The sequence below is a fragment of the Raphanus sativus genome, chromosome 7, assembly GCF_000801105.2.
Source record: "Raphanus sativus cultivar WK10039 chromosome 7, ASM80110v3, whole genome shotgun sequence".
NCBI classification, from domain to species: Eukaryota; Viridiplantae; Streptophyta; class Magnoliopsida; order Brassicales; family Brassicaceae; genus Raphanus; species Raphanus sativus.
In genome coordinates, this window is record NC_079517.1 from 19512468 (window position 1) to 19535514 (window position 23047).

Here is a 23047-nt window from a genome sequence, read left to right on the forward strand (position 1 = left end):
AATAAATGTTAGGTCCAACAGAATGTTTCTGTTTTAATAAGATAGATACAATTCAAGTTTCCAAACAATTTCTTTAACTATAATTCAAGTTTCCAAACAAACTTATTCTTTATAAATGCTATCCAAGTAACCAAACACACCAAATTTTTTTAATACTCTTATCAAAGTTTCCAAACACACCGAAATTGTACTTCAACTTTAATAAGATAGATATCAGACCTTTTGGGACATTGGATAAAACATATGTATCCTTTTTAGCTGTTAGATGAGACTTGTATCGGGATAAATATATTTGATACTTCAAAATTTATCTTCTGTTCACAATTCAACATCGAAAAGATAAATATCTACACATGTAAAAAGTGGAAAATGAATTCTAATAAATTATTTTCATCCAAATTTTAAATATTTGAACTAAAAATTGTATTGAACATATCTGAATTCTTTTCATAAGAACAACAACTAAAGGAGCACACTAAAAACTAGACTAAAATAACGTTTTGAAATATTATTACACATTTGAAATTATATAAACTAATATTCTTCTTCATCTTATCCAATTTAAAACTTTGGTGATAACTGTTTCCAATTTATATAAATACGTTAACATGTTTTTTACTTATCATATCTTTAATACACTTATATTTTACTTAAATATAAATAATAAAATATTAATAATTATATAATATTAAATATACTTAAAACTTTGAAGCTATTTAAAAAATATTCTTGTGACACCCGTCACCTCATATCCGGAGAATAACACGCCACCAACAATATCTCACAACATAAAAGCCCATATACACAACTCCACTCACCCAAAGCCCAAATAAAAATCCGAATAAAAAGTCCAATAGCACCAATCCGTCCAAATATCATATACTCGTCTGTCTCACCTGAAATGGGGAAGAAAGAGGGATGAGCAACAGGGGAGTCACTCAGTGAGGTATGAGATGCTAAACCCGAAGTTCATTGACTTGGACATAGCACTCCGAATAAATATAATTTAATCCTAACATGTAACAAACACGATACCTAAAATACCCAAAGAACATACAATGGTCCTAGCGAGATACACACCGCTGCCCACTAACAGGCCAACACACCCCGAGATAGTGCTCGGCACACCGCCCGTAGACGATTTATCGACGCACACTAGGTTACGGCCCAACCGGTCGACTGTAGCTGTCCGTAACCCCGCAAACAATCCGGCATACAGAAGTCCGTCTCTGTATCCGTATCAAACAATTCTAACTAAGAATTTACAGTAAGTGAAGCAATCAATATTGAATCATCTAGCATCCTAGTTCAGGTTTAATCAAGAAACCTAAAATTAATCAAAAAACCTAAAACTAAACAAGCAATGACAGACTCGATTTCACACAGACGGAACATATTAGAAATAAAGTATACTTATTCGAGGTCCTAAGTCGTGTACGAGAAATTACGAGAATAGCCCTCACCTTTGCCACGGGTTCTGAAGAAAACTTGAGAAAACGCCGAATGGACCTTAACACCTCTAAGATAGCAATTCTCGAACTTTCTGAAAATAAACAAATATGAAGATTTGAACAGACTTGAACCCTCGAGAAGACGGATGAATAACTCAAGATCTGACCGTTAACGTTTTGATCCCTCCGGTCATAATGTATTCCTATATGTCCTTTGTCCGTAGCCACCGAGTTTACTCTGATCGGGCACCATTTGATTAACCAAAATAGCTTCATCTCCACACTGGTTGCAAACGCAGACTGTACCAACACCTCCCACGAAACCAAGAATAACTCTCAGAAAATAACTCGAAATGACAATCCGCTTGTTGGAGAAGACAGATAAAAGAATTATCTACTTAATGACAAATTTACAGATTTAAATCTTTCGTTTAGATTGATCGTTTCTCCCTTACACCGAGACTGATCGGAACTGGCTCTGCAACATAACAGTTGAATTAACGCCAAGAATAAAACGTCCATAACTCTCTAACCGTACCTCGGTTTGAGAATCTAAAAGATGATATAGAAATCTGACAGTAAGAGCTTTCCAATGATATCTCGCTCGTTTCCTGGTTCCTTCTGGATCGACGGGAAAACACCGATGAAGTTGACTGTTGGCGGATCCCATCTACAACGAACAGCCCCAAAGAAATAACCATAACTATTAGATGAAAACTCCAAATGATGATCCGCTTTCTGATAAATATAGATCTATGAGTGTAGAACATAACCTCAAAATTTGAAATCGAAATTCTCTGTTTTGATTGACCGTTCTTCTGTTCTCCCAAAACGTATCTGCTGAACTTTAATGTGTCTTTTTAGATGGTGATTAGATATCAACAGTGAAGGACGAGAAATATGACTGAGCTCTATTTTTTTAAGTTGAAAATGACGGCAGCTAAGAAGAGAAGAGAATAGGATGATGCATACACTTATATACCTATGTATATAATCATATAATTAATTAATTGAACTAACCCATAATCGGTTTAAATAATTATTTGGTCCAAGAAATAAATAAATAAACCAACTATTGGTTTTGGGTCGTTACAATTCTTCCCCACTTAATTGGAATTCGTCCCTGAATTCAAATCCTGAGTCGGCTGTCCATTACCATACTGAAAAGAGTTCTGAATCGTCCAATAAACTTTGACCAACATAGTCATCATTCCCTGAACCATTTTCACTTGTCGGTCCATGATCTCCACTGCCTGACAAGATGCATACAATCTTTTGAGATCATATGGTGGCTACTGAAAAATGAGCACTGTCTCTCTTACGACTATCTTCAAAATAATAGATGAAACACGACTTGAAAGTCTGATAACTCTCCCGATAAATCCAGTTTGTAAGCAACTGCTCTAGTCTGCTGCAAAATGTAATAGGGTCCCATATATTTCGCTTTAATCTTGTTAAATTTTGAGTCTCAGATCCTCCTTGAATTGTCCTTATTTTAAAGTTTACTCGACCGCCGATAAGAAACTTCAAATCCTTACAACGCTTAGCTGCATAACTTCTGTGACGGTCATGGCTTTCTTAAGCCGACCTTGAGCATGTCCATTTGCTATACCGTCTCTAGAACCATTGAAGGTTCTAACTCTTGTCTCTTCCTCACTTATGTCCAACTAAGTGGTGTATGACAAGACCTACCATAAAATGCCTCATATGGTGTCATCTCATACTCGAATGATAGGTGTTGTTGTAGGAAAACTCTGCTAGATGTAGATACTTCCCCCCCAGTTTCCTTCCCAATATAAACGCAAGCTCTGAGCATATCATCCAATGTCTGAATAGTCCTCCCTAACTTCCATATGTCTGTGGTTGGTAGGCTGTACTCATGTGGACCTTTGTCCCAAATGCTTTAAGAAAGGCTCTCCAAGAAGCATATGTGAACTTAGTATACCAATCTGATACAATGCTAACAGGAACTCCATGCAACCTCACAATCTCTTTGATGTACATCTCCGCCAACTGATTAGCTCCATTTGTTTTCGTAATTGCTAGAAAATGAGCACACTTGGTGAATGTATCCTCAATAACCTAAATAGGATTCTTTCCACATGAAGCTTTTTTTTTGTAACACAATTACAAATCCATAGTCACCAAATACCATTTCCACTATGGTAATGGCAGATCATGCAATAACCCGCTAAGCACCAGATTCTCAACCTTAACCATCTGACATGTTTGACACTGCGATACATTGTAGCAACATTGTTCTTCATACCAGGCCAATAAAAACATAACTTCTTATTTATGTAACTCTTAGATGTAGGCCGCGCTGAAATCGTAGTGGTATATTCCAAATCTTGGTAACTCCTGCTTCTGAAACCACATAATCCAAAATCTAATTTTTTTTGTTTTCCTTCTCTAGCCAAAAGAAAACTTACCAAGCTAGCAACTAATTGATGCTCTCCAGCTTAACCAACACAATCTGTAAATGCTCCGCATGCTCTTCTCTGCTCAAAGCATAAATCACGATATCGTCGATGAAGGCAATGGCACACTTATCCAAGTGCTGACAAAAGACATCGTTCATAAGTTTCTTGAATGCTACCTGTTCATTTGTCGACCCAAATGGTATCACCACAAACTCAAAATGTCCATAGCGTATACGGAAAACCGTCCTCTGTACATGCTCCTCAGCTATAGCAATTAGCAACCTGATGGTATCCTTGTTCAAGTCTCTGCAGACGATGCAAACTCTAAAACTCTCATCTTTCTTCGTCACAAATAATACTTATGCTCCTTATGGTGAAGTAATAGGTCTTCTGAAACCCTTATCAGATAGGTCCTCCAATTGCTGGTGCTAGACGGTATGGAGCTCGTGTAATTGGTGTTGTCCATGGTTCCAACTCAATCGTAAGAGCATCTCCTCTGGCTAGTAATGACCCTTTTAAGCCCTCAAATATGTCCTCATACTCTGCAATAACTTGAGAATCCTGCAGCCCATTCTGTCCATCATCCTCAACCATCGAAATGGTCACAAAAATGCATTTTCTCCTCTATCCAATAACTCTTCAGAATAAATGCAGTAAAACTCTACTCAGCTCCAGGAATATGAACTTTTGTTTTCAGGAAAATAATCACCATCTGATGTCATGACGATGAATCCATCTCAAGAATGACATCGTAAAAACTCAGCTCCATCTCTGACGAATATCTGAATAACTTGACCTCTCCAAGTACAACTCGGTGATTAAAATAAATAAAAATAGCTCCCAACGTCCTGTGGCAGCTGTCCACACTAACATAACTCTGAAACGATCAATATAATCAAAACATGGCAAACATGCCAAGTGTAACTCCAATATCAACACAACGCAACAGACGCACCCCCCAATCTAAAAGCGATCTCCACGAGTTTCAAACAAAGCGTACATCCAAAGAAACCAACATCCTCGTACACAAAACCACATGCCAGCCAATGGCTCATACCTCAAATCACATTACTCATACATCAGAAATTCGTGGAGCGATGGCTTGAAAATGGGTGGTGGCTGAAACGTCACATATCCACTCTTGAAAACCTCAAAATAATTACTGAAGAAATTGATAAACCTCTGAGCAATCTGACAAACTGACATCACCCATCTGGCTAGAACTCTGTTATCCGAAGGGTGAATGACGATGATTTTACTCATCGGCATAAAAAGAGACAATTGAGTTAGTATTTACTGGACGTAGTAGGTCTAAAAGAATTTCCATAAAATCTCTTTTCATAATTACTATTTATTATATATACTTTTTGAAAACATTGAAAACCAAATCCCCTAATCGCCATCCCGGGACGGAACCGGGACGGAACCCTGCTCTGATACCAAATTGTGACACCCGTCACCTTATATCCGGAGAATAACACGCCACCAACAATATCTCACAACATAAAAGCCCATATACACAACTCCACTCACCCAAAGCCCAAATAAAAATCCGAATAAAAAGTCCAATAGCACCAATCCGTCCAAATATCATATACTCGTCTGTCTCACCTGAAATGGGGAAGAAAGAGGGATGAGCAACAGGGGAGTCACTCAGTGAGGTATGGGATGCTAAACCCAAAGTTCATTGACTTGGACATAGCACTCCGAATAAATATAATTTAATCCTAACATGTAACAAACACGATACCTAAAGTACCCAAAGAACATACAATGGTCCTAGCGAGATACACACCGCTGCCCACTAACAGGCCAACACACCCCGAGATAGTGCTCGGCACACCGCCCATAGACGATTTATCGACGCACACTAGGTTACGGCCCAACCGGTCGACTGTAGCTGTCCGTAACCCCGCAAACAATCCGGCATACAGAAGTCCGTCTCTGTATCCGTATCAAACAATTCTAACTAAGAATTTACAGTAAGTGAAGCAATCAATATTGAATCATCTAGCATCCTAGTTCAGGTTTAATCAAGAAACCTAAAATTAATCAAAAAACCTAAAACTAAACAAGCAATGACAGACTCGATTTCACACAGACGGAACATATTAGAAATAAAGTATACTTATTCGAGGTCCTAAGTCGTGTACGAGAAATTACGAGAATAGCCCTCACCTTTGCCACGGGTTCTGAAGAAAACTTGAGAAAACGCCGAATGGACCTTAACACCTCTAAGATAGCAATTCTCGAACTTTCTGAAAATAAACAAATATGAAGATTTGAACAGACTTGAACCCTCGAGAAGACGGATGAATAACTCAAGATCTGACCGTTAACGTTTTGATCCCTCCGGTCATAATGTATTCCTATATGTCCTTTGTCCGTAGCCACCGAGTTTACTCTGATCGGGCACCATTTGATTAACCAAAATAGCTTCATCTCCACACTGGTTGCAAACGCAGACTGTACCAACACCTCCCACGAAACCAAGAATAACTCTCAGAAAGTAACTCGAAATGACAATCCGCTTGTTGGAGAAGACAGATAAAACAATTATCTACTTACTGACAAATTTACAGATTTAAATATTTCGTTTAGGTTGACCGTTTTTCCCTTACACCGAGACTGATCGGAACTGGCTCTGCAACATAACAGTTGAATTAACGCCAAGAATAAAATGTCCATAACTCTCTAACCTTACCTTGGTTTGAGAATCTAAAAGATGATATAGAAATCTGACAGTAAGAGCTTTCCAATGATATCTCGCTCGTTTCCTGGTTCCTTCTGGATCGACGGGAAAACACCGATGAAATTGACTGTCGGCGGATCCGATCTACAACGAACAGCCCCAAAGAAATAACCATAACTATTAGATGAAAACTCCAAATGATGATCCGCTTTCTGATAAATATAGATCTATGAGTGTAGAACATAACCTCAAAATTTGAAATCGAAATTCTCTGTTTTGATTGACCGTTCTTCTGTTCTCCCAAAACGTATCTGCTGAACTTTAATGTGTCTTTTTAGATGGTGATTAGACATCAACAGTGAAGGACGAGAAATATGACTGAGCTCTATTTTGTTAAGTTGAAAATGACGGCAGCTAAGAAGAGAAGAGAATAGGATGCTGCATACACTTATATACCTAGGTATATAATCATATAATTAATTAATTGAACTAACCCATAATCGGTTTAAATAATTATTTGGTCCAAGAAATAAATAAATAAACCAACTATTGGTTTTGGGTCGTTACAATTCTTATATAAATTATTTTTAATTTTTAAACTTAAGTGGAAATTTTTATTTTTTGTCAAAGTTAATATTATATATTTGTGATATTTTGTTCAAAAATTTTCAGAGGCTTTTTACCTTTCTTTCACTAAGATATCTTGTTCAACATATTAGACATATTACACAATAACTAAAATATATAAAAACGAACACCAAAGTTTATAATTGGATAAGATGGAGAAGAACAATAGCTTATATAATTTCAAATTTGTAATAATATTTCAAAAAGTTACTTAATCTAGTTGTTAGTATGCCCCTTTAAAGGGGTATCATGGCACGAGTTTTAGAGTTTTATCATGTCAACGGTTGATTAAGTTTTGTTAGATTCACTATAGATTTATGCACATTTTAAGAAGTTTGAGTATTTTTTTAATTATAATTGAGTTGATGTCGTAATTGGCACTGAACATTTGTTCGGACTGTATTTGACACAAATGAAATTGTTGAAGTCAAAATTGGTATTTTCGCCGTATACCAAAACTACAACATTTTATCTTGTTAGCGATTGACTTATTTCTGTTAGAGTCAATGTAGATTTTAGGCACGTTTTAGGAAGTACAAGTATTTTTTAATTATAATTGAATTAAGTTCGTATTTGACGCTGAACATTTGTTTGGATCATATTTGGCACAATTGAAATGGTTAGGATCAAAATTGGTACTCTTCCAGAAAGTTTTAGCATCTATTTCGGGCATTCAGCCAATTCTCTCTTTATAATTTCTTAAAAACCTTTTACAAAAGGAATCTTTTAATAGAATTTTTTTTAAAATACTAATATATAAAATTGTACTATAGAATTCAGCATTGTTAGCAAAAAAATAGGAGTATGTTTTGGTCAAAAAATCAGAATCTTTTACAGATAAGAGTAAAGAGATGTGACTGAATTTTAGCAACACACAAAGGACAAAACCAAAAAAAAATGGTATTCGATCGTACAAACTAGTGTCAAAAACCAAAAAAAGAGGCCCAATTTATTTTAAGAGTTGGAGTGCTTGCTTATTTACTATTTTCATATTCATTTTTATCTTCATTAGAAGGCGAAGCTAGCGCGAGTTCGGCCCAAGCCAAAGAAGACGACCTGAGCCCTGCTGAAATGGACACACTGATTCTACGGTCTAATGTCTCACAAAGCTCTTTAACTAAACAACAAGTACTCTCATGATTCTGGTCCAAGTTCAAGCATTGGCTCGCCACTTCACATACCGCCTCCAGTTCCTTTTGGTTGAAATGCTCCAGCTCTGGATCCACCAACACTTCTGGTCCACCAGCAACATACTCCTTTGCCTACACCACAAACCCACTATTATGTTCCAATGGACCCGTTTGGTTTACACATGCAACATTTCAAATTTAAAAACTTAAGCACAAACATAGACTATATAATATATAGAGAAAAACTATTCTTTACCCATTTAACCAAGCAGCCTCTTTCAGAAGGCCTTCCACTCACAATTTTCAGCAAGAGTAAGCCAAATGAGAAGACATTCCCTTTCAAATTCTGATTTCTATGCTCCATTGATATCCCTGCATGATCACTACTGATATCCCTCAAGTTCTTCTCTGACCTCACAAGAACCGTCTTCCAGCATTCAAAATCAACCAGCTCCAAAGAAGAACAAAAAGAAGTGATTTAAGAAGCAAAGCTGTGGCTAACTGTTATAGGTTTCAATGTTACCTTGGGAGTAAAATCTTCGGTGAGATACACAGCGTTTGAGCTAACCTCAGAGAATGTAATTGGAGGATCTAGTTCAGTATGAAGGTACTTGAGACCACGCGCGACGCCTATCAGAATCTTCATGCGCTTTGCCCACGAGACTAAACTGCCTTCTCCATCTGCACCATAAAAGCAACAAACATATCATCAGCTAACTCTCTACCTCTTGTTGAAAACAAAGCTCTAAGGTAGACAGTTTGATCATATTATATTTACAGTGGAGATGCTCGTATAGTGTCCCGTTCGATGCATACTCGAAAACAAGCATTCTTGTAAACGGATTGTTCTCTTTGCAGTATCCAAGTAACTTCCCCATGTTTTCATGGTCTAATCTAGCCAAATCAGCAACCTGAAACCAATGAATAGTCAGAGGATCTGACTGATGTTTTATTGCAAGTGATGACACAAGAAGAAGATGAAGAAGAACCTATCTCTGGAAATAAAGCTCAAGGTATCCAGTCCAATCTTCTTCTTTAAAGCAGAGAGAGATCACCGCAATCTCAGCCCCGCCTTCGATCGTTCCTTTATAGACCTGACTGTTTGCACAAGAGTCGATGATATTCTGAAGTCTTCACATGCCACTACTAGCTCTTGTCTTGTGAATCTTGAAACATCCTTGAGCATTTCAGAATCAACGTAGACCGTGAAGTGCTCCTCCTTTTCACTTGCAGATTTCTTCCAAGGAACGATGAGAGTGCGTTTTATGTTGCAGAAGCGTAATGCAGCGAGTGTCACCACTAGAATGAGCAAACCAACCGATGATCCTGTAACTATCTCAAAATTTAGAAGCCACATATGTCTCTGTTTCTTCTTCTTTGCCATAAACGCAGCTATTCAAAAATGAAAAAAGGGAAGGTAAAAAGAATACCTCTGCCTATTATTATTAATATTTTCTTAAGTCCCAAACCCAAATACTACCTTGTGTTTATATTTATAGAGTTGTGAACAAAGTAAAACTTATATTTATACAAACCACATTCTGAAGAAGGCCTCTGCTTTGTAAGAGAGATACCATAAAGATCTCTCCTTAACTATCGTATATACTGAATTCTCATGTTTTAGGAATGTTAGTTAATATCTAAACTTAGTCTCCAAGACTATCGTTGTATATAATCTTCTGTTGTAAATTGAGTTTAAGATATCAAATACAATCTTCACATGGTATCAAGAGCTTAACGATACCCTAGAATTTTTTTTCCTAGCGCCATCTCCTTTATCTCTTCTCTTCCTCTCTCCGACCTGCATCTTCTTTCACCACCATGGCTGCTAACACTGCTCATGAGATTGTCGATGGCAACAAACCACTGTTGAACATTAATATGGTCAACATCACCAAACTCACATCCACAAACTACATGACTTGGAGCCTTCAAGTCCATGCCTTGCTGGATAGTTATGACTTGGCCGGTCACATAGACGGCACAACCCCTGCACCTGCAGAAACAATTACCGTCAACGAAGTCGCCGCTCCAAACCCCGACTTCACAAAATGGCGTTGTCAAGATCGCCTCATCTACAGTGCGCTTCTAGGCACTCTCTCTCCCTCCCTCCAAGCGCTTGTCACAGGCTCCAAGTCTGCCTACGAAGTATGGAAATCTCTGAGTGCTACCTACGCCACTCCCAGCCGAGGACACATCCAACAACTCCGTCTCCAACTGAAGAACTTCACAAAGGGAGACAAGAGCATCGACGAGTACATGAGGGGCCTGACGACTCGCTTTGATCAACTGGGTCTACTTGGCAAACCGTTGGATCATGAAGACAAGATTGAGTACATCATTGATGGACTTCCTGAGGAGTACAAGTCTGTTACTGATCAAGTAGAAGGACGTGACACCACCCCTTCGATCATAGAGATCCACGAGAAGCTCATTAACAAAGAAGCTAAACTCTTGGCAGTCACCACCCCCACCTCTGTTCCAGTGCCGATGACAGTGAATATGGCTACCTCGCGCCCCAAACAACAACATCAAAGTCGCGGACCCAGCTGGAACAACAACTACAAGCAGAACCAGTCCTACCCGCATAAGCAAGAGAGCAAGGGATCCAAAGGATATCAAGGCCGGTGTCAAATCTGCAGTACCTTCGGTCACAGTGCCAGGCGATGCCCTCAGATGCAGCAACAACAAATCAACGCTCCCGGCATGCAGTTTCGTCCGTGGCAACCACGAGCTAATGTAGCTGTCGCTGCTCAACACCCGTCAACTGCTTGGCTCATGGACTCCGGTGCTACACATCATCTAACCAGTGAGCTTCACAACATGTCTCTGCAACAGCCATACCTTGGTGACGACTCAGTGATGATCCGCGATGGCTCTGACCTATCCATCTCGCACACCGGTTCAATAACTCGTCCTTCCTCTGCAAGAAACTTATTTCTGAATAATGTTCTATGCGTACCAAATATAAAGAAGAACCTTATATCAGTTTATCGCTTATGTAATGCTAATAAAGTATCTGTTGAATTTTTCCCTGCTCACTTTCAGTCGAAGGATCTCAGCTCGGGGGTCCCATTAATCCAAGGCAAGACCAAGGATGAGCTCTATGAGTGGCCAGCCAACCCATCGACCCTTAAAGCCTTTTTCACCTCCTCTTCCCCAAAAATAAGTCTGTCTGATTGGCATTTCCGCCTAGGACATCTGTCTGCTTATATTCTCAAAACTATTGTCTCAAATTTTTCTTTACCCTACAAACAGTCTGTAAACCAAAATACTCTGTGCTCAGATTGTGCTATCAATAAATCTCATAAACTTCCCTTTCATCAAACCTCTATCACCTCAACTCGCCCTCTACAATACATATTTACTGATCTTTGGAGTTCACCAATTGTCTCCGTAGATAATTACAAATACTACCTTGTGTTAGTAGACCACTACAGTCGCTATACCTGGCTCTATCTTTTGAAACTGAAGTTCCAAGTCAAGGAGACATTCAAAGCCTTCAAAGCACTAGTAAAGAACTTCTCTCCACCAAAATCGGCACATTATACTCAGATAATGGAAGAGAATTCATCGCTCTCCGTCATCTACTGTCTGAAGCCGGCATCTCTCAACTCACATCACCACCTCACACACCCGAACACAATGGAATCTCCGAAAGAAAGCACAAACATGTTGATAGAACCAATATCAAGCACCGTCCTTTTTGGTTCATGGACACGGTCCAAGATGGAGATCATGTCGATCAGCTTGATCCAACTGAGATTTTTCCATCAGATCGTGACACTAATATGGAGCTGGATGAGCTAAGTGACACTGAAGAAGGAGCTGGTTTTGATGCACCCTTGGATAGCACACCGGGCAAAACAGACATGCATGGTTTGTTCATGGGAAGCAGTAATGATATATGTTCATTGTTTGACTCATATCTTCCGAAGGACTCTACGCATGAAATCACTTGGAGAATGTGCTCAACTCAATTACGGAGCTCCTCGACGAAGAATCAGATCAAACGGAGTTCAGATGTGGAAGTTATGCAATTTACATATCATGTGATCTTCAGTTCTCGCGAATTCGGACTGTGTGGATCGTCCGGCGTGCATCCCGATCATTCCCACCATGGACCAGCACGACCAGAATGAACCTGGACAGTGTCTGAAGATTCACTTTGACCAGTCTTCTTCAAATTCGCCAACATTGACCAGACTTCATCAGTTTCCGCACTTTGACTCATTTATCACATTCTAGTCAATGTTTTCATTTTCTATGCATTGTTTTCCCCACAAATGTATTTATTTCTTTGACTACAAAGTACTATAAATATGTAGTCTCATTCATGAATAAAATCAGTTCATTTTGGTTTTATTTTCTTTTCTATTCTCTAAGTAAGAGAGAGAGATTTCTTTAGCTAGTTCATCGGTTTGAACCGGCTTGTTGATTTGGTGGTCAGCCAATCATCTTTGTGTGTTATTTGGTGGTTAGCTAATGCACTACAACTGTTCTTAGGTGGTTAACCTTAGATCTTGGGTATATCAGGAGCCATTCCGCATCTCTTGACGATCCCTTCAATCCATCTCAGTTCCAGAAGTGCCATTGCCTTCTCGGATCATATCCAACATCCGGCCAAAGCCATCCTCACTATTTTGGGTCTATCACATGTGGTCGAAACAGGGCTCACACTCCTCACGCATGCCTCCATGCCCAAGTCTTACTGGTCATATGCTTTCGCCACAGCCACCTACCTCATAAACCGTCTCCCGACTGATGTACTTCAGATGGATTCACCCTTTCACAAACTGTTTGGAAGTCAGCCAAACTATACAAAAACTCGTGTCTATGGTTGTCTCTGTTTTCCATGGTTACGGCCATATACACACCACAAACTCGAGGATCGCTCCATGCCTTGCGTCTTTATTGGCTACTCTTCTACTCAGAGCGCCTATCTATTTCTCGAACCAAACACTGGCCGTATCTATGTCTCCAGACATGTACGCTTTGATGAGTCAATCTTTCCGTTCAAAATAAAACTCAAGCCTAACCCCACACCGACTCCACCAAATGAACCTCCATCTATTTCCTCTCCCATAGCCACTACAATACCTATACCTCAACAACCACAACCTCCTTTTTACCCACCTTCGCCACCACCACTCGTAAAGCAAATGGGAACCTCGAGCTCGGAACCTCACTCGTCAGCTCAGGTAACATCTTCAACACATACTTTAAGTGTTACTAATGGTGATAATGGTGGTGCAGATTATCAACAGGTTCTATGTCGCCAGCTCCTGACACGGCTCCAAACATATCATCTCCGTCGGGTCCGTCTTCTCCGACTGACACACAGTTCTCTACTGGATCTCAGTCTCCGGCACCTTCTGCTACGGGGTCTTCATCCTCGTCTTCACCTCCACCATCACCGCCACCACCTCTTCCGGAACCTATCAACAATCACCCGATGATGACTCGCTGGAAGAACCAAATCACGAAACCAAATCAAAAATACAACTAATCTGCGGCTCAGATGTCTGCTATACCGGCTGAACCAAACACCATCACTCAAGCGCTCAAAGATAAAATATGGCGGGGTTCCATGTCGATGGAAATGGATGCCTTTGCGCGAAATGGAACCTTCAGTCTTGTTCCACGCAAGCCGGGAAGCAATGTTGTTGGTTGTCGCAGGCTATACAAAAACAAATTCAACTCTGACGGCACTCATCGCTGCCCAAAATCGAGACTTGTAGCAAAAGGATACAAGCAAGAGTTTGGATGAGACTATGTTGACACCTTCAGTCCCGCTATCAAGTCAACAACACTCAGGATGGTTCTTGATATTGCAGTCAGCTACTCTTGGCCTGTGAAACAATTGGACGTCAATAATGCCTTTCTTCAGGGCACACTGACGGACGAGGTTTATATGGAACAACCACCGGGGTTTATAGATACGGACAGACCCGACTATGTTTGTCGTTTGCATAAGGCGGTTTATGGGCTCAAACAGGCTCCGAGAGCATGGTACATGGAGCTCTGTAGCTTCCTTCTGAGCTTGGGATTCAAGAACTCTCTAGCGGACACGTCGCTCTTTGTTTTACACTATGGAGGACATCGTATCTACCTATTTGTTTATGTCGATGACATCTTGGTGACTGGCAACACCAACACTGGTATTCAACGCATCCTAACTCTTCTTGCAGAGAGATTTTCAGTCAAAGATGCAGAGGATCTAAACTACTTTCTCGGCATAGAAGCTCATCGCACATCAACTGGTCTTCATCTATGTCAACGGAAGTACATCCTGGATCTACTTCACAAATACGATATGATGAATGCAAAGCCAGTAACTACGCCCATGGCATCTTCTCCAAAACTCAGCCTCACCTCCGGTACAACACTCTCTGATCCTACAAAGTATCAGCGCTTAATAGGAAGTCTCCAATACCTCCAGTTCACCCGCCTCGACATTGCATATGCGGTTAACCACCTCTCACAATTCATGCACAGGCCAACTGAAGAACACTGGCAGGCTGCCAAGCGAATACTACTTTATCTGGCAGGTACTCCAACACACGGTATCTTCTACACTGCTAAGAACTCCCTCACGCTTCGAGCTTATTCAGATGCCGACAGGGTTGGAGACCGTGATGACTATGTCTCTACAAACTCGTTTGTCATCTACCTCGGTCAACATCCCATTTCCTGGTCAGCAAAGAAACAAAATGGTGTTGCAAGATCATCTACGGAAGCGGAGTATAGAGCTGTTGCAAATGCAACGTCAGAAATAATATGGATTTGCAGTCTCCTGTCTGAGCTTGGGGTTTCACTGCAGTCAGCTCCAATTGTGTTATGTGACAATATGAGAGAAACATTTATGTGCGCAAATCCGGTGTTCCACTCTCACATGAAGCATATTGCCATTGACTATCACTTTGTTCGTGGACAAGTACAACGAGGAGCTCTATCAGTCTTACACGTTAACAATCGTGATCAGTTAGCAGATGCATTGACGAAACCACTCACTCGTGCTCGGTTCTTGGAACTACGGAACAAGCTTGGTGTGGCACCCACGCTGCAACTTGAGGGGGCGTGTAAGAGAGATACCACAAAGATCTCTCCTTAACTATCATATATACTGAATCCTCTGTTTTAGGAATGTTAGTTAATATCTAAACTTATTCTCCAAGACTATCGTTGTATATAATCTCCTATTGTACATTGAGTTTAAGATATCAAATACAATCTTCACATGCTTAACGTCCTTTGTTTCCATGTAGTTTCCTTGAAACCTCTCTCTACCACGCAACAAAGAGATACTTAATCAGATTAAAAAAACCGTACACTCAAGACACAGATAAAATGGATTATCTTACCTTGGAAGGTGATCCAAACAAGTCGGGATCTTTCCTTTGAAGAAGTTGTAGGAGAAATCTGCCACTTTCAAATGAGGAGACTTGCACAAACCAGAGATATTTGCACTTGGCTTTAAACCATTCCTGATGATTCAGACAAAACAAAACAACATATACTTAACATTTTCATCATAGACAATAATATATAAGTGTTCCTCATAGACTAAACTCACTTTTCTTATGTTGTTGTAGCAACAGGAATACTTCCTTGAAGCTTGTCCCTTTCAATAAGAAGCTTTCTAAGATACTTCAAGTTTCCTATCTCTGGAGGTAACTCTCCAGTTAAACCATTGGACTGAAGGTTTCTGTAAATGTAATTACAAAACACACACAAAAATGGTGATATCAGATTAAATTAAATGACACTGCAAGCGTTTTAAGGATTTGCCAAAAGTTTAAAAGCTTTTCAATATACATTATTATCATAATGTTAGACAAATTTCCAATCTCTACTGGAATCGGTCATGTTAGATGATTGTTTCCCAAGTCTAAGAGCTTGAGCTTTTTCAACTTTCCTATCTTTTTTGGTATTGTCCCCATTAGAATGTTTCCACGCAGGATCCTAATGAAGCATTCAACAGACATGAAATAAAAAGAAAACAACTCAAAAATTCAAAATTCTATCCATCATCAAAACCATACAGTTCTTGCAAGTAGGTTATATGGCCAAGTTCTGGCACAAGAAAGCCTCTCATCAACGTATTCGGTATATTTCTGCATTAACCAGAATCGTCCGAAAGCAAATAAAAAAACTTAAGTTCGAGGCCACTGTATTCTCCTTCTGTGTTTTCCTTCTGAACCTCTATGTTCATATATATCTCTGTTTCTTCTGTGTTTCTTCTTCGCGGAAGCTTTATAACCAAAACAAAAACTTCAAGGAATGTGCTGGTTATACGCATAGCATCACCTACCCTCTTCTTTGTTTGTCAAACAAGGTTGAAGAATGTCTGAAAAAGCTTCTACTCTGTTTATTCTTTGAATAGATTACATATATATATATATATATATATATATATATATATATATTCACGATTTGTGTTAACTGAAAGCGCAGGAGGAACGTAGTAGATTATTAACAGATAACTTAGATCAGTTCGGACAGTTTCTACAAGAGATATTGATTCAGAGAAAAGAGAATGATCATTTTTAGAGGAAACAAGTTATATGTGAGACACACCCAAGAAACTTTCAGGTTGTTTGGGACGGAAGAAAACAATATGTGTTATATCCTTCTCCATCGCTATGTTCTATATAACTAATAGAATATGAGAATCGTCGCTTTATCTCCTTCACGACCGCTCTGTTCATGTATGTCTCTGTTTCTTCTCTGTTTCGTCTCTGTTTCTTCTCCGTTTCTTCTTCATGTTAAGAAGTTTGAGTTTTTTTAATTATAATTGAGTTGATGTCGTAATTGGCACTGAACATTTGTTCGGGTTGTATTTGGCACGAATGAAATTGTTGAATTCAAAATAGGTATTTTCACCATATACCAAAACTACAACGTTTTATCTTGTTAACGATTGACTTACTTCTGTTAGAGTCAATGTAGATTTTAGGCACATTTTAGGAAATACATGTAGTTTTTTTAATTATAATTGAGTTAAGCTCTTATTTGATATTGACCATTTGTTTGGGTCATATTTGACACAATTAAAATAGTTAGGATCGAAATTGGTACTCTTCTGGAAAGTTTTAGCATCTATTTCGGGCATTCAACCAACTCTCTCTTTATAATTTCTTAAAAACCTTTTACAAATGGAAATTTTTAATAGAATTTTTTTTTAAAATTAATATATAAAATTGTACTGTAGAATTCAGCATTGTTAGCAAAAGAATTCAGCATAGTTAGCAAAAGAATAAGAATATTTTTTGGTAAAAAAATCATAATCTTTTACAGATAAGAGTAAAGAGATGTGACTGAATTTTAGCAACACACAAAGGACAAAACCAAAAAAAATTGTATTCGATCGTACAAACTAGTGTCAATAACCAAAAAAAAAGAGGCCCAATTTATTTTAAGAGTTGGAGTGCTTGCTTATTTACTATTTTCATATTCATCTTTATCTTCATTAGAAGGCGAAGCTAGCGCGTGTTCGGCCCAAGCCAAAGAAGACGACCTGAGGAGCCCTGCTGAAATGGACAAACAGATTCTACGGTCTAATGTCTCACAAAGCTCTTTAACTAAACAACAAGTACTGTCTTCATCTTCATGATTCTGGTCCAAGTTCAAGCATTGGCTCGCCACTTCACATACCGCCTCAAGTTCCTTTTGGTTGAAATGCTCCAGCTCTGAATCCACCAACACTTCTGGTCCACCAGCAACATACTCCTTTGCCTACACCACAAACCCACTATTATGTTCCAATGGACTCGTTTGGTTTACACATGCAATGTTTCAAACTTAAGCACAAACATAGACTTATATAGAGAAAAGCTATTTTTTACCCATTTAACCAAGCAGCCTCTTTCAGAAGGCCTTCCACTCACAATTTCCAGCAAGAGTAAGCCAAATGAGAAGATATTCCCTTTCAAATTCTGATTTCTATGCTCCATTGATATCCCTGCATGATCACTACTGATATCCCTCAAGTTCTTCTCTGACCTCACAAGAACCGTCTTCCAGAATTCAAAATCAACCAGCTGCAAAGAAGAACAAAAAGAAATGATTTAAGAAGCAAAGCAGTGGCTAACTGTTATAGGTTTCAATGTTACCTTGGGAGTAAAATCTTCGGTGAGATACACAGCATTTGAGCTAACCTCAGAGAATGTAAATGGAGGATCTAGTTCAGTATGAAGGTAACTGAGACCACGCGCGACGCCTATCACAATCTTCATGCGCTTTGCCCACGAGACTAAACTGCCTTCTCCATCTGCACCATAAAAGCAACAAACATATCATCAGCTAACTCTACCTCTTGTTGAAAACAAAGCTCTAAGGAAGACAGTTTGATCATTTATATTTACAGTGGAGATGCTCGTATAGTGTCCCGTTTGATGCATACTCGAAAACAAGCATTCTTGTAAACGGTTTGTTCTCTTTGCAGTATCCAAGTAACTTCCCCACGTTTTCATGGTCTAATCTAGCCAAATCAGCAACCTGAAACCAATGAATAGTCAGAGGATCTGACTGATGTTTTCTTGCAAGTGATGACACAAGAAGAAGATGAAGAAGAACCTCTCTCTGGAAATAAAGATCAAGGTATCCAGTCCAATCTTCTTCTTTAAAGCAGAGAGAGATCACCGCAATCTCAGTCCCGCCTTCGATCGTTCCTTTATAGACCTGACTGTTTGCACAAGAGTCGATGATATTGCTGAAGTCTTCACATGCCACTTCTAGCTCTTGTCTTGTGAATCTTGAAACATCCTTGAGCATTTCAGAATCAACGTAGACCGTGAAGTGCTCCTCCTTTTCACTTGCAGATTTCTTCCAAGGAACGATGAGAGTGCGCTTTATGTTGCACAAGCGTAATGCAGCAAATGTCACAACTAGAATGAGCAAACCAACCGATGATCCTGTGACTATCTCAAAATTTAGAAGCCACATATGTCTCTGTTTCTTCTTACTCGCCACAAACGCAGCTATTCAAAAAAAAAGGAAGGTAAAAAGAATGCCTCTGCTTATTATTATTATTTTTTAACTCCCAAACCCAAAACCATAACATGTAGTATTAGTTTTGTCATATCGGTCATTCAAACTGGAGAACTTTGACACAATGGCCAGAGTTTTTTTTTCAGTTGAGCTAATCTGCTTATCTTTATAGTTGTCAACAAAGTAAAAATTATATTTATACAAACCACATTCTGAGGAAGGCCTCTGCTTAACGTCCTTTGTTTCCATGCAGTTTCCTTGAAACCTCTCTCTACCACGCAACAAAGAGATATTTTATCAGATGAAAAAACGTACATCCAAGAAACAGATAAAATGGATTATCTTACCTTGGAAGGTAATCCAAACAAGTCGGGATCTTTCCTTTGAAGAAGTTGTAGGAGAAATCTGCCACTTTCAAATGAGGAGACTTGCACAAACCAGCGATATTTGCATTTGGCTTTGAACCATTCCTGATGATTCAGACAAAACAAAACAACATATATTTAACATTTTCATCATAGACAATAATATAAATGTGTTCATCATAGACTAACTCACTTTTCTGATGTTGTTGTAGCAACAGGAATACTTCCTTGAAGCCTGTTCCTTTCAATACGAAGCTTTCTAAGATACTTCAAGTTTCCTATCTCTGGAGGTAACTCTCCAGTTAAACCATTGAACTGAAGGTTTCTGTAAATGTAATTACAAAATACACACAAAAATGGTTATATCAGATTAAATTAAATGACTGCAAGCGTTTTAAGGATTTTCCAAAAGTTTAAAAGCTTTTTAATATACATTATCATAATGTTAGACAAATTTCCAATCTCTGCTGGAATAGGTCCTGTTAGATGATTGTTTCCCAAGTCTAAGATCTTGAGCTTTTTCAACTTTCCTATTTCTTTTGGTATTGTCCCCATTAGAAAGTTTCCACGCAGGATCCTAATGAAGCATTCAACACACATGAAACAAAAAGAAAACATCTCAAAAATTCAAAATTTTATCCATCATTAAAACCGTACAGTTCTTGCAAGTAGGTTATATGACCAAGTTCTGGCACAAGAAAGCCTCTCATCAACGTATCAGATATATTTCTGCATTAATCAACGGCATGAAATAGATATTAAATCATTATAAAAGAGGAATAACTAACAGATAAAGAGGAATGAAGAGAGAGATGAAAGCTTCTTACATTTTGATAATGTGATCCTTAGATAGAGAACATTTAATGCCGGTCCAATCACAGGGATCAGAATTGGGTACATTCCAATTAGACATAACAAGCAAAGGGTCCTTATGCATAGCCTCCTTTAGTATCCTAAGAGCTTCCACTGATACAAAAACAATAACACTAGAAATTAACCTTCCTAGACTCAGATACTAATGAGGAAACGTTTTTTCTTTTGAGAAAGGGCTTACTAATTAATGAGGAAAGTTTAAACATGCATTGTTCATAGAGACTAAAACTTATGAGACTTTCTCAGGTTCCAGAATGTAGAAATCATGTACCTTCTTTAGAGGCCAATGCGTCACCGGAAACAAAGAGGAACCCTAGTAGCACAATACTCACAAGAGAAAGCTCCATACTTGCAGAAAACAAGTAAAAATCTCTTTTTCTTCTTTTTTTTTTTGTTATATATCCACCTTTTCAAAGTTTCCTTAGCTCATTGAAGCAAGCAAAACCCAGAAGTTCTCACTGAGTAATCACCACAAAGACCCCATGAAAATTTTAACAATAAAGACAAAGAGATTTATTGGAGAATGCTTTGTAACTGAGAAGAACGAGATTTAACAACAAGGAAGGAAACTTTAAATAACAATACTTTGTATCTAACAGTTAGCGAAAACCCATCAGAGAAAAATTAAGTTTACAAGTAACAGAGACTCAATAAGAAGACAGAGAGAGACCTGTGGAATCAAATGACAATTTTGTATTTTTGTTTTATTCTGGAAGGGGTAAGAATTTGTGCTTTAATCTTTCGTTTTTTTCTTTAAAGAAAGATGGAATATAATTTTCCCTTAATTATTATTAGGCTCCTTTTTTTTTGTAAAAGAATTGTTAGGTTCTTTAACTTTAACTAAAATTCCTTTATTGCTTAAATTATTGCAGATCTATGTACAGTTCTAAAATTATTTATATTTATTTCTTATATATTAAACTGGAAGCCAAAAATGATGAATGTATTTAATTATAAAGTCTATTTTATTTTCCAAGACAAATGTATGAACATGCATCATATTACCTGATAGAGAGGGACAAAATGGTTTAATTATATGATGACTCAGACCTGCTACCAATCAAATTTACAAATATAATAAGTGTGATTGGTAATGGCGGTGGATGCTGTTCAGAGCATCATTTATTTTTAAAATACCAAATTCTCAGCAATCAAGATTTAATGACTTTATAAAAATCACAGCTCCAGAAATAATCTACAGCTATGTAAATACTTTCTAAAGTCAAATATTCAAATCAATTTTTTTGAGATTTCCATAAAATCTACAGCAATAAAGTTTAAAGCTAAAGCCAAAAGTCTACATTTTTTTATAGTAAAAATTTTAAAGTTACAGCTGTTACCAATAAGACCAATATATTATATTTTCTTTCAATTTATAAATGGAATTTGCATTTTATGATTTGTATTTGTGTTATTATCATATTTTGGTTATAATATTTATCATATATTAGAATGTACGTACTAACAAAATGTAGTTTACAAAAATTTTAGCAAATAAATCTGCGTATACACACTTGCATAAGATTACATTTTCTAGTTATCTTCTTTATTTATTTTTTAATCATTCAATATAATAAGGTAAATTAGGATTCACATCCAAAAGGGGGGCCTACTACAACTAATCTGCATTTCTTTTTCATTTTCTAATCATTATCATTACTAAAAAATATATTTCCTTGCAATAGATTGCTCTTATGGTTATTTCTAATTATGCCTTTAAATTTGGTAGATTTCTAGCCAATTATTAAACAATATTCTTAAGATAAGTTCTAGTGGAAGTAATGTATGATTGCACACAAAATAGAATATATAACTCGTCACTTTTTGGAAAGTTATCTGCACCTTTTTATTATATGTTAAATTGATCGTTTGACTAATGTGTAGTACACGTCTTAGATGACGGTAGAAAACATGGGTGATTTGGTTGTGTGTAAACTATATAAAATTTACCATATAATTTAGTTTGTAAAACTAGTTTTGGCGTAGTTGTATTTAGTGTAGCCGTAAAATTAAATTTAAATATTTATATAGTATATTTTCGTGCCTTTAGAATAGAAGTTTTCCACAATCATATCTCATTTTTATTTTATCTTTTAAAACTAAATAAAATAATATTATTTACTTTTATGGTTATAAATATAAAAAAATATTTGGGTTCACCTCTAAAGTGAACATTTAGATTCACCAACCAATAGAATTTCGTTATTTCATATTCAGTATCTTTAAAAGAAGAAACAAAATATTGTCAAGTTTTATTATATTTTTAAAATAAAAAATAAATAGAAAATAATATTAGTTGCAAAAAAAAGATTTTATATTTAAAATATCATCAAGAAACATTAAACCCTAAACCCTAAATCATAAATCCTAAACATTTGGTAAACTCTAAACCCCTGGATAAATCATAAATCTTTGGAATTTTTCTAAAAATATTTTAACACAGTCAGCAAAACACTAAACCTTAAACACTAAATACTAAACCATAAACCCTAAA

General features: G+C 37.6%; 2 protein-coding genes, 1 long non-coding RNA gene and 1 pseudogene across 15 annotated transcripts; all 4 read right to left on the reverse strand.

Moving 5' to 3' along the window:
• Positions 1-669: 669 nt before the first annotated feature.
• On the reverse strand, positions 670-2377 carry LOC108816264 (uncharacterized). 8 transcript variants are annotated; one of them, XR_008936706.1, is made up of 5 exons: positions 2225-2377; positions 2029-2121; positions 1619-1929; positions 1464-1543; positions 670-896 (listed from the first exon to the last, which is right to left on the reverse strand). XR_008936706.1 is itself a non-coding variant. In XM_018588839.2 (5 exons), the coding sequence occupies exons 2-5, from the start codon at positions 2119-2121 to the stop codon at positions 876-878; spliced, it is 366 nt and encodes a 121-aa protein (XP_018444341.1). In that variant the 5' UTR covers positions 2225-2366; the 3' UTR covers positions 670-875. The 8 variants fall into 8 exon arrangements, 3 of the variants coding, with proteins under 3 accessions (XP_018444341.1, XP_056846690.1, XP_056846689.1); XR_008936708.1 differs by having other exon boundaries at positions 1619-1751; positions 1866-1929; positions 2029-2366; XR_008936707.1 differs by having other exon boundaries at positions 1619-1751; positions 1866-1929; positions 1990-2365.
• Positions 2378-5308: 2931 nt separating this feature from the next.
• LOC108816337 (uncharacterized) lies at positions 5309-6969 on the reverse strand. 6 transcript variants are annotated; one of them, XR_001943841.2, is made up of 6 exons: positions 6814-6969; positions 6618-6710; positions 6443-6518; positions 6208-6352; positions 6053-6132; positions 5309-5485 (listed from the first exon to the last, which is right to left on the reverse strand). It is a non-coding gene; the product is annotated as an uncharacterized LOC108816337 (long non-coding RNA). The 6 variants fall into 6 exon arrangements; XR_001943839.2 differs by having other exon boundaries at positions 6579-6710; XR_008936430.1 differs by having other exon boundaries at positions 6208-6340; positions 6618-6966.
• Positions 6970-8014: 1045 nt separating this feature from the next.
• Positions 8015-9730, reverse strand: LOC108814332 (probable LRR receptor-like serine/threonine-protein kinase At1g63430; annotated as a pseudogene).
• A 7838-nt stretch (positions 9731-17568) lies between these two features.
• On the reverse strand, positions 17569-21233 carry LOC108814331 (probable LRR receptor-like serine/threonine-protein kinase At1g63430). Its single transcript, XM_018586878.2, has 12 exons — positions 20825-21233; positions 20508-20646; positions 20338-20409; positions 20114-20257; positions 19874-20005; positions 19663-19785; positions 19522-19586; positions 18902-19305; positions 18691-18823; positions 18439-18596; positions 18172-18366; positions 17569-18061 (listed from the first exon to the last, which is right to left on the reverse strand). Exons 1-12 carry the CDS (start codon positions 20898-20900, stop codon positions 17762-17764), a joined length of 1941 nt encoding a protein of 646 aa, XP_018442380.1. The 5' UTR covers positions 20901-21233; the 3' UTR covers positions 17569-17761.
• Between the last annotated feature and the right edge of the window lie 1814 nt (positions 21234-23047).

Coding starts and splice junctions, on each gene's coding strand:
- LOC108816264 (XM_056990709.1), bottom strand. CDS start 2,121: ATGGGATCCGCCAACAGTCAACTTCATCGGTGTTTTCCCGTCGATCCA. Junction 1,544..1,618: donor GAGGGATCAAAACGTTAACG/GTCAGATCTTGA, acceptor GTTTATTTTCAG/AAAGTTCGAGAATTGCTATC. Junction 897..1,463: donor CTTCAGAACCCGTGGCAAAG/GTGAGGGCTATT, acceptor TCCCCATTTCAG/GTGAGACAGACGAGTATATG.
- LOC108814331 (XM_018586878.2), bottom strand. CDS start 20,900: ATGGAGCTTTCTCTTGTGAGTATTGTGCTACTAGGGTTCCTCTTTGTT. Junction 19,306..19,521: donor GAGGCCTTCCTCAGAATGTG/GTTTGTATAAAT, acceptor TTTTTTGAATAG/CTGCGTTTGTGGCGAGTAAG. Junction 18,367..18,438: donor CCGAAGATTTTACTCCCAAG/GTAACATTGAAA, acceptor TCTTCTTTGCAG/CTGGTTGATTTTGAATTCTG.